This window comes from Hemicordylus capensis, chromosome 3 (genome assembly GCF_027244095.1).
Source record: "Hemicordylus capensis ecotype Gifberg chromosome 3, rHemCap1.1.pri, whole genome shotgun sequence".
NCBI classification, from domain to species: Eukaryota; Metazoa; Chordata; class Lepidosauria; order Squamata; family Cordylidae; genus Hemicordylus; species Hemicordylus capensis.
Window position 1 is genome coordinate 285508332 of NC_069659.1, and position 12749 is coordinate 285521080.

The 12749-nt window shown below is 46.4% G+C and overlaps 1 protein-coding gene across 15 annotated transcripts in view; it reads left to right on the plus strand.

The window, feature by feature from the left end:
* BTRC (beta-transducin repeat containing E3 ubiquitin protein ligase) overlaps window positions 1–12749 on the plus strand; it is a 200287-nt gene that overhangs the window by 52259 nt on the left and 135279 nt on the right. For 6 of the 15 annotated variants that reach the window (XM_053307794.1, XM_053307796.1, XM_053307793.1 and 3 more), the window contains one exon: window positions 8269–8376. The exons of 7 other annotated variants lie outside the window; for them this stretch is intronic. In XM_053307794.1, coding sequence (XP_053163769.1) covers window positions 8269–8376 — 108 coding nt within the window. Of the gene's footprint in view, window positions 1–5591; window positions 5615–6864; window positions 6919–8268; window positions 8377–12749 lie in introns of those variants that run through there. 2 more of the 15 variants (XM_053307801.1, XM_053307798.1) reach the window with 2 other exon arrangements.

Sequence of the window (12749 nt, forward strand, 5' to 3'; positions counted from 1 at the left end):
CCCATTCTGAATGCAGGTGCGCACACACTGCCTTGATAATGCCTCCCAGAACATTATAGGGACACTGAAGTAGGTTGGATGGTAGGGCACGATGAGTGCTACCTACCACCCAACCCACAAAAGAAATGGGCAACCTTTCCCCCAAACCTTCATAGGATCCTTGGGGGGTGAGTTGGAAAAGGTTGAAAAATTACTAAAAATCACCCCCTTGCCCATTTCTTTTGTGGGTTGGATGGTAGGTAGTACCCATCAAATCATACAGCCCAACTCACTTCAGTGTCCCTAAGACCTACTCATGGGGAACAGTGGGGTGATTAGAGTCCCCATTGTTCTCTATGGCCAAAACAAGCAGTACACACATTTTGCAACTCTGTCTTGAAAACCACAGCAGAACAGAAGCCCACAGTCCCTCCCAACACAACACTACATTTTGCCAAACAAGCAGTCCAAAAATGCCCAAAAAATAATCACTGACCCAGAATCCACAGCCAGCCACACTGCCTGCACTGCAGTAACATCATTGGCACAAGTTTCACTCTCTCACACAATTATGACTCCTTACTTCAGCATTGCAACAGCTGCCACAGCAGCACCCTTAGCAGACAGCAAGCACAACCATAAGCTCAGCTAGAACAACATCTTTAGCCACATTTTGACTAAGTACACCTTGCAATGCAGATTGCAGAGCAGACTAGAGCAGTGAGTGAAGCCCATGTTGGTCTTAAGGCCAAACATGGAACTCAACAGCGATCACCAAGAAATATTATACAGACTACCGCTGCCCATTTCTCGCCACAACACCATCTTACGAACAGACCAAACCACAACTCAAGGAAGGCAGGCAGGTACCCAAGTTCTGCCTTTGTCAATCTGAAATCCAGCAACGCCAGATAGTTAACAGCAAGCAACAGCACAGCAAGCATATTATACTTACTCAGTGCTTTGAAAACCACCATATCAAACCTTCCTTCCTCCCATCCTGCCTGTCACAGAGACAGGAGGACAGAGCAGTCATGGCCTGATGGACCAATGGTCTGACACGAAACAAAGCTTATACTCTTACCATAAGAAGAAGTCTTCTTTCTTCTCTTCTTGGCTGCCTGCCTGCGTCTGGATAATACCATGGCCTCAGATTGGTGCAGGGGCCCGGCTGATAGCCTGACACATGGGTCGGCACCAGCCCATTATCTCATCATCGGCCATGGTGGTGGTATCCATGCATGTCAGCAGCACGAATAGGCAGACTACGACAAATCTGGGTTTTGGGTTGGTCAGGGTGGGGCAAGCTGCCAGTGGTGTTGCAGTGGGTGGGGGTGACTATGAGTCACTTGCCCTCCATGGCCAGTTCTGGATAGCCCAAGAAAGGAAGTTTGACCTTTAGGAAGCCCAGCCACTCCACTATGTCAGCATCCATGTGTGTGCAATGGGTTGTCACCGTGTTCCCTGCCATGGAGAACACCCTCTTGCTCAGGATGCCTCTGAATACCGGTTGCAGGGGAGTAACAGCAGGAGAGAGGGCATGCCCTCAACTCCATTTGATGGGCCACTGTGTGAAACAGGATGCTGGACTAGATGGGCCATGGGCCTGATCCAGCAGGGCTGTTCTTACGTTCTTATGGATGCTGTTGGAACCATTTGGCAACAAGAGGAACCATTTGGCTACTGCCATCAAGTCCAGCCATACTTGGCTATGTGTTGCCCAAAACTGGATCAGCTCTGTCTCTCAACTTGCCACCAGTTCCAGCAGGTACTGCAACACACACTGCTCATCACTGCTGAGATAGAGCCATTTGCTCACTTTGTCCTGACAGGGACACCATACTGCTGGACTGGGAAGTGCTGGTGGTGCTGGTGGTGCTGGTGCTGCTGCTGCTGCTGCTGCTGCTGATGGACCGCACTAGTAGTAGGTGCTCCAGCACCCTCCTCCTGGTTGCATCCCAGCTTTCTCTTCTCTGCTTGCCTAACTTCTGCATCCAGGAGATCTGTCTACCTGGGCAGCTGGGCAGGGGTGACTGCTTTGCCCTTCATCCTTGTCACACAGGCAGGACAAAACATGTGCTGCTGATGTGCGCAAGAGTGTGCTGAGCTGATCCACCATTCCAGTCCTCAGCCAAACTGCCAAGGTGATTGCTTCCCCAGTGATCAGCGGGGTCTGGAGCTCACCCATTGTCCTTTCAAGGAAAAGAGCAGTGGGGAAGGTCTGGCTCATTGTTGCTGCCTTGGCACATGGACTGTTCCTGGCAACAAAGAATGGCTCGAGTGCCAAGACAACTTCGGAAAGGAGTGCCCAGTCCTGGTTGGATAGATCGCACACTTCCAAGCCACGTCTCCTTGCCAGGGTGTGGATGGCTGCTTCTTGCTCCTGGAGGCAATGGAACAAAAGAAAGGTGGAGTTCCACCAGGTTGGAACATCCTGAGGATGTTCAGATAGGCAGAACTTAAGCTGCCTCTCCTTGAGCATCTGCCTACCTTTTTTGCTCCACTGGAACAAAGCTGTTATCTTGTGGCACCTCCCTACAAGAGCAGCTGTGACAGCAGCAGGATGTCAGCCAGCACCTACAGCGGGGATGTCTTGCCTGGCTGCAGCCTCAGAAGGGCCAAGTGCATTCCGCACAACCAGGCACAGGGTGTGCACCACACAATGGTTGGACTCAAAGTGACCCTGCTCGGCTGCCTTAGTTATGTTGGCAGCATAGTCAGTGACCATGAACACTTGGTGAAGGTTTGGCTGCCCAGACAACCATCCCCCCAACTGGCAGTCGATGGCCACAGACAGCTCATCTGCCGTGTGGCCAGTGGCCGGCACCTCCACATGCAGCACAGCCCACCTTTGCTTTGCTGTATGGGAGGGGCTGGCCATGCCACCAGTAGATGTCCCCTTGCTCTCCTGCCCCCACTAGTGTGCAGCCCACTGCTGCTAGCTCACAGATCAGTGGTGAAGTGTACACTGGTGTCAGGCGCTGCTGTATGCGACAGCCCCAACATGGCTTCCGTGCACTCCTGGTACAGTAAGGGCACCACCCTCCTGCTGGAGGTGGTGTGTGAGGGGATTCTATAGTTGGGGGCAAGCTGTAGGAGTAGCCGGCAGAAGCCAGTATTTCCCACCACCTGAAATGGTTGGTTGTCTAAAGCAATCATCTTTGCAATGGCCCAGGTGTAGAGATGAGGCTTTGGGCGACTAGAGTGCTTGCTCACTGACTGCACCTACTCTGCAGTCAACTTCCCCTGTTTGGGAGCAGGAGCCGGTGCCTCGCCACTATTTGAGGACACACCAGACCTATTGTTGCCAGCAGGGCATGGACTCCCGGGTGATGCCATCGCAGGTGCTGCAGCATTTCCAACATCATAAGACACTTAGGATTCTTACCCCTGATGACCTCCTGTCTCGCATTGGGTACAGGCAGTGTGGTGTGGGTCACCATGGCAGAGCTCAAAGTGTTCCTACACCAGGCTGCTATAGGTCTGGGACTGTTTTGGTGGTGGTGGTACTGGGGTAGCTGGATTGTTCTGGGGGCTGCCGTCGCCACCCTCCTCCTCAGTCTCAGCCAGGGATTGGGGAGGATGGAGAGAGCGATCTGGCTGGGCTAGCAGCTAAGGACACCATCTCCTCTGCTGCCACGGGAAGAGCTTCTTCCCTGACGGGAGAAGCCCCTCCCCCCGCCCCAATTCTACCTCAGCTGCAACTGGTGACTGCACTGCGAGACCAGACTCTGCTAGAAAGAGGAGCCTGCACACAACATTAGTGGAATTGATTAGGGGAGTAGGTCCCTTTTGCCATCTCCCACCATGACCAGGAGCATCACCTCTCCCTCTTGCTGCTACTCTGCTCCTGGCTCTGCTTTGCACCCTCATGGACACCTTGGGTTTTTTTTAAAATTTAAGCCCTAACTCTGATGGGGATGCGGAGAAGAAAGAAGCCCCTTTTAAGGGGGAGTGGGCCTGGAGGTGCTCCCATTTATGCTCTGTGTGCCACACAGTGCTGTCTATAGCACCATGGTGCACACACAGCAGCTAGAAAAATTAAATCTCCCTAAATATAGAAGCAGGCTTTATTTGCGGGGGGAGCTTTTCTTTGAGGGGACCAAGGAACAATGGGACAAGTTGAAGGGAAGACAAAGTCTAGGGGATGACTGTAGCCCCGCCAAACCAAGCCCGCCCCGCCAAACCAAGCCCGCCCCGCCAAACCAAGCCCGCCCCGCCAAACCAAGCCCGCCCCGCCAAACCAAGCCCGCCCCGCCTGTGTTACAGCCCTACTAGTACCTAATCCCTCCCTTCCCTGAATGAGACCCTATTTAAATAACTCCCAAGTCCTGTAACCTGACTGCGGCAGGGGAGGGGGGTTCCTCACTTTCGGGTGTCTTCGGTTGGAGTCTAGCAGGTGTTGCTCTTAGAGGCATTCTTGGGTCGAGCAGGCACCAGGACTCAACAGCTGGGGAGAGGGCAGGTGGGCACTAGGCAGGCACCCACCCAAATTAACGCCCCCCCCCCAAATGGAAACAGAGAGCTTGGCTGGCTGGGCACAATACAGAACACAACCCAAAAATGAATCCACCAGGTGGCCACACAGACAGCAGCAGCAGCAAAAGTGCAGCTTGGGTCTGCAAAGGGTGTGTGTGTTGTGGGGGGAGCACAGCACCCCAGTTATTAAAGCCACTGGGGGCTACCAGCAAGAAGAAGAAGTAATGCACAGAAGTGGAGGAAGTTCAAAGCAGCACCCAGTTAAAGCCACAGGGGGTTGCTGGCACAATTAAAAAAAAAAAAAAGCATGGGTGGGGGGGGAATCAGCATAGCACCCCTGTTGGTATAATTAGAAAAATAGAAAAAGACAATAAAAGCAGTTCTTGGCACTGCAAATTAAAACAATTAGAGAGGTAGAGAGACAGATAAGCCACCAGGCACTCTGTGTGTCATTTACTCAGGCAGGCCGGCAGGCCGGCAGGCCCGCCCAGATGATGACCACCACAAGTCTCTACTTTCAGTGCTGCAACTGCAGTCTCTCTCTGATCCTTCTCTCCAGAGGCACAAATGGCTCTCTGCCTCCAAGCAGTCCCTTAAATACATTTTAAAAATTCCTCCTTTGGCCTCCCTTCTCCCTGCTTCCTCCCCTCAGCCAATGGGAGAGTGGTTGCCCATGACAACACTTGAGCTGAACGATAACAAGCCAACCAACAGCCCTTCAAAATGGCACTCACCACTCAAATCGCTTGAATTGATCTGAGCTTGAATTGGGGCTGATTCGAACTTGAATCAGGCCCTTCATTTTAGGTGTGATTCAATTCAAGTTTTAATCACTCTAATCACCCTGATTGGAGCTCAGATTGATTTGATTTGATTTGACTTGACTTGATTTACACATCTATTGTTTTGTTTTTGTGGGGTGGGGGGAAGCACAAGAAACAACTTTGGAGTTAAATATAAATCTTGTAACATACACACATGACAGAAATCTTGTTACATTTAGCAGAACCTTTATTTACTGCTTCTCAATGGTGCCATGGAGCAATATTACCAACTCAAGTTAGGTACCAACTCAAGTTAATGATTACCCAACTCATGTTAACAGCTGCACTATCCTGAAGTCCAGCCTAGATTACAAGCTTTGTTAGATGAATTGGTGTGTATAATCAATTATAGCGTTAATAATCATTTGTATAATGATCTTGAGTGTTCAAAGCATATTATCCCATATTGATTGTGAGCCCTTTTGGGACAGGGAACCATCTTTTCTTTTTTTAAATATATAAATGTATTTGTAGCAATAATAAATAATATTGCAGATGGGAGGCTGAAAAGAAGTGGTTTGTAGGAAGGGCACTTAGTGAGCTCATAGCAGAGGTAAGATTTCAACTGGAACCTCCTATTCATTTGCCGATATGGCACACCAACTCTTTTAAATCAGCGATTAAAGTTTTGCCCACTGATTTGGTTAGAGAAAGAAAAATTCAGGGCTTTTTGAAAGACCTGCTATGGTGCACACCACATAGACAAGATGGGGCTTCCCATCCCAGAAAAATTATCGCCAAAACAATCATTTGTTTTGGCGATAGGGTGGGGGTAAACTACTATAGTTTTCTATAAACTACAGGCAGCTGAAGTTGACCACGCTCAGGTTGATACATCTCTTAAACCTGGATTTCCACAGTGCTTAAGATAGTGGGTCTTGAACTTGTTTGTTTATTTCTTTTGACAACCCAGAGTAAAGTTCAGGTGTTGGTCCAACCAGTTCTGAATGAGGTATGGTATTTTGTTTGAAAGCTTGGTCTAAAATTTTCTTGCAACCAAGTTTATTTGGGTGCCATTTCATATTTTTTAAGCAAATAAATACTGACATTAGTCCAGCAGGGGTGGGGTGGGTGGGAGAAAGATCCTGTCATTCTAAGTAGAATGCAGAAAGCACAAGTATGAAGCTGATTCTTGAGTTCTTCTTGAGTTCTTAAAAAAAAAAAAAAGATTATGATGCTACAGAGATGGAGATTAGTGGTTTGAGATTTCGTGGAATCAGTCTGCCACACACACACACACCCCATCTGTCCGCTTATATGTGAGCATTTGACCAGCTGGGTCAATGCAGATTCTTGAATGAATATTCCTTTTGTGGTAAAAATCAAGTGTCATTTCAGAAGTCTTATTTTTTCAACTAAGTAGAGGCAACTTAAAAAGAGTTATTTGCTTTCCCTCTGATGGTCTCTCACATCTTTAGTTAGTATAAACAGCAAGAAGAGAAACCTTGCTAATGAATGTCCAAGCAATGCTAGCTGAACACTATGTCTGGTACAGTTTCCCTCTGATTGCCTTATACAATCTATTTTTTCTTTCCCTTTGTATGCAGTGTGATGTTTCCACTATTTCTCGTGCTTGTACTGCAGAATTATTCACCCTATGCCAAATAATGACTCTGCATGGGAAAAGACTGGAGAGGTTATGCTTGGAGAAGAAGCAGTGAATAGATTGATTCATAATCCCCAGAAAATGATGCAATGTGTTACTGCAAATGATATCTATATAAATATTTGTATTTAGGCAACAATTTTTAGGCAGTTTTGTATTAACTTAGCAGGAACTAATTACAATGTTACTTGTATTGAGATACTGCAGATGTAATGTTGTCCATCCCTTAGCCTTGGTTAAATGAATGAACTGTGTAATCATGAAAAGATTTTCTTTATTTTTTTCTGTGGAAAAACTTCCACTTCACATCATTGCAAATAACATGCCTAATCAGATGATGAACTGTTTAGGGCATCAGGAAAATTCGCATAGCAATGTTTTCTAAGAAGAAATAATCTTATGCAAAAGAAGTTTTCTGCAAATGTTTGGAAACCTTTCATACACAAAATTTCCCAGAAAACTCACATCACTGTGTTTGTTTAAAGTCATTCCATCCTTCCTCTGCTGCCCTTAACCCTAACTGTATCTGTGCCAATGTTTACCATAGTTACTGCTATCCAGAGCTTGAAGCCAGTTTCAAATCCTGGTTAGCAGTAAACCTTGGTTAGTGTTAATCATGGTTAATGTTAATGAACCTCTGCTAACTTGGCGAAGAGGCACCTTTTAATGTGGTGATTCTCTTTATTTAGCAGGGGGAGAGGAACTGGCCCTATCCACCCCCAGCACAGTACCTCCAGGGACGGTTGCTAGTGTCTATCTTATGTTTCTTTTTAGATTGTGAGCCCATTGGGGACAGGGGTTCATCTTATTTATTTGTTATTTATCTGTGTAAACCTCCCTGAACCATTTTTGGAAGGGCGGTATAGGAGTCGAATGAATGAATGAAATAAAGTAATGATAGGCATGATAACTATCCAGGGTTCAGGCCAGTGGGGAAAAGGGTGGAGTGAATTTGTGCAAAAGAGAGAAGGGAACACAAGGTTAAAGGATGGGCAGGATTATGCTTACACTAGCCCACTGTAATATTTGCTTGAATCAGGGGACTGTTTTAAAAAAACAAGTAATTTTTAATTGGCAGAGGGTATTGAGTTGATTGCCTTGCATTAGAACCTTCTTCCGAACAACAGTGTTAAACGATGATGAGATATTTTATTGTGTGTGTGTGTGTGTGTCCCCGTCCCACCCTTCTTTCCCCCTTTTCCTGATTTTCTCTCAGGGGAACGAACAGGTCAGTACTATGTATATGTGAGAAAAAGCTACTCCGGTCTCTTAAGGACAGCTACAGCTTTGCTGAGCTCTTAACTTCAGTCTCAGAAGTTCCTATAATCTGTGTCATCCTGTTCCATACAGTCCCATCTCATAGTTGTCCTTTCTCTGCAGTGCTCTATGCCCCGGTCTCTGTGGCTGGGCTGCTCCAGCTTGGCGGACAGCATGCCCTCGCTGCGATGCCTGTATAACCCAGGGACTGGCGCGCTCACAGCTTTCCAGGTACACTCTCTCTCTCTCTCTCCCTCCCTCCCTCTCTCTCATATTCTCTCTTTCTCCTGAGTGTGTCTGCTGCTTGTGCTTTTGCTTGCTTTCATTAACTCTTTTATTACTGTTACTGTTACTATTACTGCTACTATTATTTTATTGTTAATTATTAAACTTGATTCATAGTGTCTGTTACCTTCATGTAATTCAAACTTAGATCTCATCTTCATCTTATATAGATCTAAAATTGACCATTAGTGCAGAAAGGTCAGTAATTCAGGTTAAAACTGATGCATTTTGTTTAAGTCTAGAAAGAATGCCTGGCCAAAAAGGAATTAACCCGGCTTTCAGTCTGAACTGGATGTACTTAATGGTAGTTGCTTTTGTTTTATTGTTTTCAGATGGTTTAGGCATTTATTTGATTATTAAATTGAAGCAGTAGTCCAATAAAAATTGGTGCGTTCATTTAAGCAACTTGAGCCTCTGGTCTGTTGCTGTTACCATGTGTGTGGTGTTCTTTTCCCAGATAGTTGTATGAGGAAAATAATAATAGTTCCCTTCCTTAAGTCAGACAGAGAGTAGTGGAGTAGCATACTGTAGTCTCTCCAATTCCCTCTTCTGTACACCTGCTGAGTACTTCTGGGGGCAGGCTTCTGTCCTTCTTAGGTCTGAGACTCAAAGGCTTCCTCACTAAGAGACATAAGACCATCTGTTTAGTTTTATTTTATTTTGATTTGCATATTGTTCTGATGGGACCTTTATTATATTTCTAAAATGCTGAGCAAATAGTTGATCAAATGCTGAAGAGTGTGAACTTCATACTGCAAGTTTTAGACTTTGATCTGCCAAGAAAAGGGAATTCTACTTATGGAGGTCAGGTTATTGTCTGAGCATGAAATGTATGTGATTTGTTTGTTCAGTTATCAGACTAGAGCACAAGAGCATTGATTTTATTCATTTGTTCATTCATTCATCAAAAAGAATTCACTAATAGTTTTGTTTTTGGTCCTGACCTGCAAATTCCAATCCCTCTCTGTAAACAAAACACACTTAGATGCTTGCTTGCTTATTTATTTTGAAGAACTGTGTTCTGCTTCCCTATCCAGAGATACTTAAAGCAACTGACAATAGGATAAACTATACTAAGGGTATTCACATGCACAGCCTGGGTTAGGCTGAATGTGTGAAGCACTGGGAGAGAGGTTGCTCCTGGAGCTGACCCTGCACCAAGCCCCACTTTTTAACCTTGGACGGTGATTATCTGGGCGGCCAGCAGTTTGCCTGAGTGATCGCTGCTGGGTTAAAACGGCGTTCCCCCAGCCTGCCACCATTTTCGGTAGTGAGCCAGGGGGAAGGAATGGCAGTGCCCAATGTGGCAGCTGCTCCACCTAGAGCAACTATTGTGCTTGTGCCCTGGGGCACCCTGGAATATGGGAGGAGGGGAGTCCTCCCACTCCCAGCATCTCCCACTACTGCTTGTGGTGCGGCAGAGGGGAGAACAGCGGCTGCTCATCTGCCAGGGAAGGCAGGCAAGCTCTTACCTTCCCCCAGCCCCTACTCCCTCTCCAGTGAGGTCGTGTGGAAGACCTCATTATTATCAAAAACAAAATAACCCTAAACATCACAATAGAATAATAAAACATTATACACACTATAGCAGAATAGTGTCAAATTAGTTTCAGAAATGCAATTTAAAGCAATTTCAGACATAATTCACAGAGGCTTATTAGAACAGCCAAGTTTTTACTGCCCACTGAAAGGCGAGCAATGATGAAGCCAGGTAGATCTCCTTGGAGAGTGGGTTTCCACAACCTTGGCACCACAACTGAAAAGTTCCCCCCTCTCATGCACTGTTGCAGTGCCCCAAATATTAAGGGTCTTGTCATATGCAGATAGTTCTTTTTGGAATTTATAGGAAAATTGTCATCCTTTTTTTGGTAGCATTAAAAACCTCAGTCCCAAGTCTTTTGGGGTTCAAGATTTATGGAGCTAGATCTATAGGGAGGGAGCGGGAGAGAGGTTCCAGACAAGGTGCCTGTAAGTGTGTAGGTGTTCAGGGTTTCTCATGAAGAAATGAGAAATGCAAATTTCTGAATATTTATGACTCTTTTGTGGCCTTTCACTCTTCTAGATTTCTGCAACACCCTAGGTAGCATGTCTCAGACATGTAGGCATTTCTTTCTGCTTAGACTAATGAATGAGCCTCCTCCCAGGGGAATAGTGTCTATTATAGGGTTTGTATATACAAGTTATGAGTAACTGAACTTTTTGCATTTTCATTTTTCAACATTAACTGAAAAAAACTGATCTCTGGAAAATCTGCCAATTTTGCCACATAATTGGGCCAATTTTTCTGAACCCCATAGATTTCAGTTATGCCCCCCTTGGTATTGAATTAATATAGCAAAATGATATTAATCCTGCTCTCCATAGTCCTATTTCACCATTTGGAAACCACTGAATTAGAGGTGTTTAAAATAATATAGTAAAGATTGTTGAAGGATAAATATAAGGAGGATGTACAAAAAGTTGAGCTTAGACAGTTCCAAGCAACTATATGCAGACTCGCACAAAAAGTAGGTGTGGTATGTTGCTTCAAAACAACAAATAATTCAATAGAAAAAGCAATCTAGGGTGCCAGTGCCTGGGGAAACCTGGTGGGGTAGCTGCTCCAGCATGCTGTTAAGGTTCATGAATCATTGTGACAGTCAGCTGGATGAGTCCATAGGTTTGTGGCCAAGAACTTGTGATTTTACTTAATTTTAAATCTGGCTTTTTGCCCTGATTGATGTGAAAATAGTGCTGATGCATGTTAGATCATTTTGCAACAACTCTTCTCTTTGAGCTAATCCTTGGCATCCATGGACTCTGTAAGGTGCCCTCTCAGTCATCCAAGCAGCTGGCAGAGTTTTAAGAGGATAAAAATGTCGCATATCCTTTTTCATGTTTGTTTGTTAATCATTAAATTTTTATACCGCCTTTCATTAAAACAATCTCAAGGCAGTTTACAAAAGATTTAAAACAATATAAGACTATAGAGGTTACACAATAAACATATTAAAATGGAATATAAAGATACAAATCTAAAAATATATATGTTTAAAAAACATACACAATATGACTATAAAATACAGAGCAGCAGCAACAAAACATGCATACAAAGGCATGGGTAAAAAGCCAAGATTTCACTTGCTTTCTAAAAACTGTGATAGAGACTGAGGAGCGGATGCCCACCAGGTGAGTGTTCAGAAGTATAGGCAACATTTAATATTCTTCACTCTGTCTTGATTTGCCCAGTTTGAATGAATCTCAGGTATTTTGTGTTTGGTGAGAAATACATCATGAGAGCTTCTGAATTCTAGTGTGGTAGTAGTGCTTGATAGCACATAAGAATACTGACATTGATAACACATTAGTCCACAAATGATTTTTGAGTGAGTGCTTGATTTCCTGACCAAACTTGGGTATTTTAAATCCCTTAATTTCAACTAAAAAATCATAACATTAAATAATTATATTAATATAGTGAAGGAAAAGCAAAAAGAGAAAAAAGAAATTTAAAAAGAAATCTTTGATCACTAACATCTCTCTATATATAATTCTCCTAGGTGTGCCAGGGAAAATGCGTCCCAGCAGCCCAGCTGATTGGCTGGGCTGCGGAGGTGCCTGATTGGCTGGTGCAGCGCACCCAGGAGAATTTGACCAGCGGTTGGCCAGGCTGCGGGTGGCGACGGTGGCTGCAGGCCCGGCTGCGGAAGCGAGGCAGCGGTCCTGGCCGCAGCAGCGGGACTCGGCCCGGCAGCCTGGGCAAGAGGGTGGGGGAGAGGAGGCCGGCCGCAGAGGCTAGCAAGTGGCGGCAATGGGCCTGGTAGGCCCGGCCGCAAAGGTGGCACTCGGCCCGGCGGCGGGCCAGGCCACAGAGGCACTGGGCCCAGTCGCGGAGGCAGCTTACGGCCAGGCAGTGGAACCGGCCACCGAGGCCAGACGCCCACGGGAGGCTGGGGTGGGAGGGAACCGGTCAACGGGACTTCCGTGTTCGCCGCCTGGGTGGAGGAGTGGCCGCGGCCGCCGCCACCGCCACCCAGTAAAAACTGTAAAATGAAATGCAGGGGGAGGGGGGAGAGAAAGAGAGTGGGGGGAGGGGGGAGGGAAAGAGAGAGTGGGGCGGGGGCAGGCAAGAAGGAGGGGAAGGGGGGCAAGAGGGGGGGCAAGAGGGAGGGGAGGGCAGGAGAGGAAGGTCAGGAGAGACTGGGGCAGGAGGGTGAGAGAGGGCTGGGAGGGGAGGCGGCAAGAGAGAGTGGCGGGGGAGGGAGGGGAGGGGGCAAGAGAGAGTGGTGGGGGGGAGGGGAGGGGGCAAGAGAGAGTGGTGGGGGAGGGAGGGGAGGGGA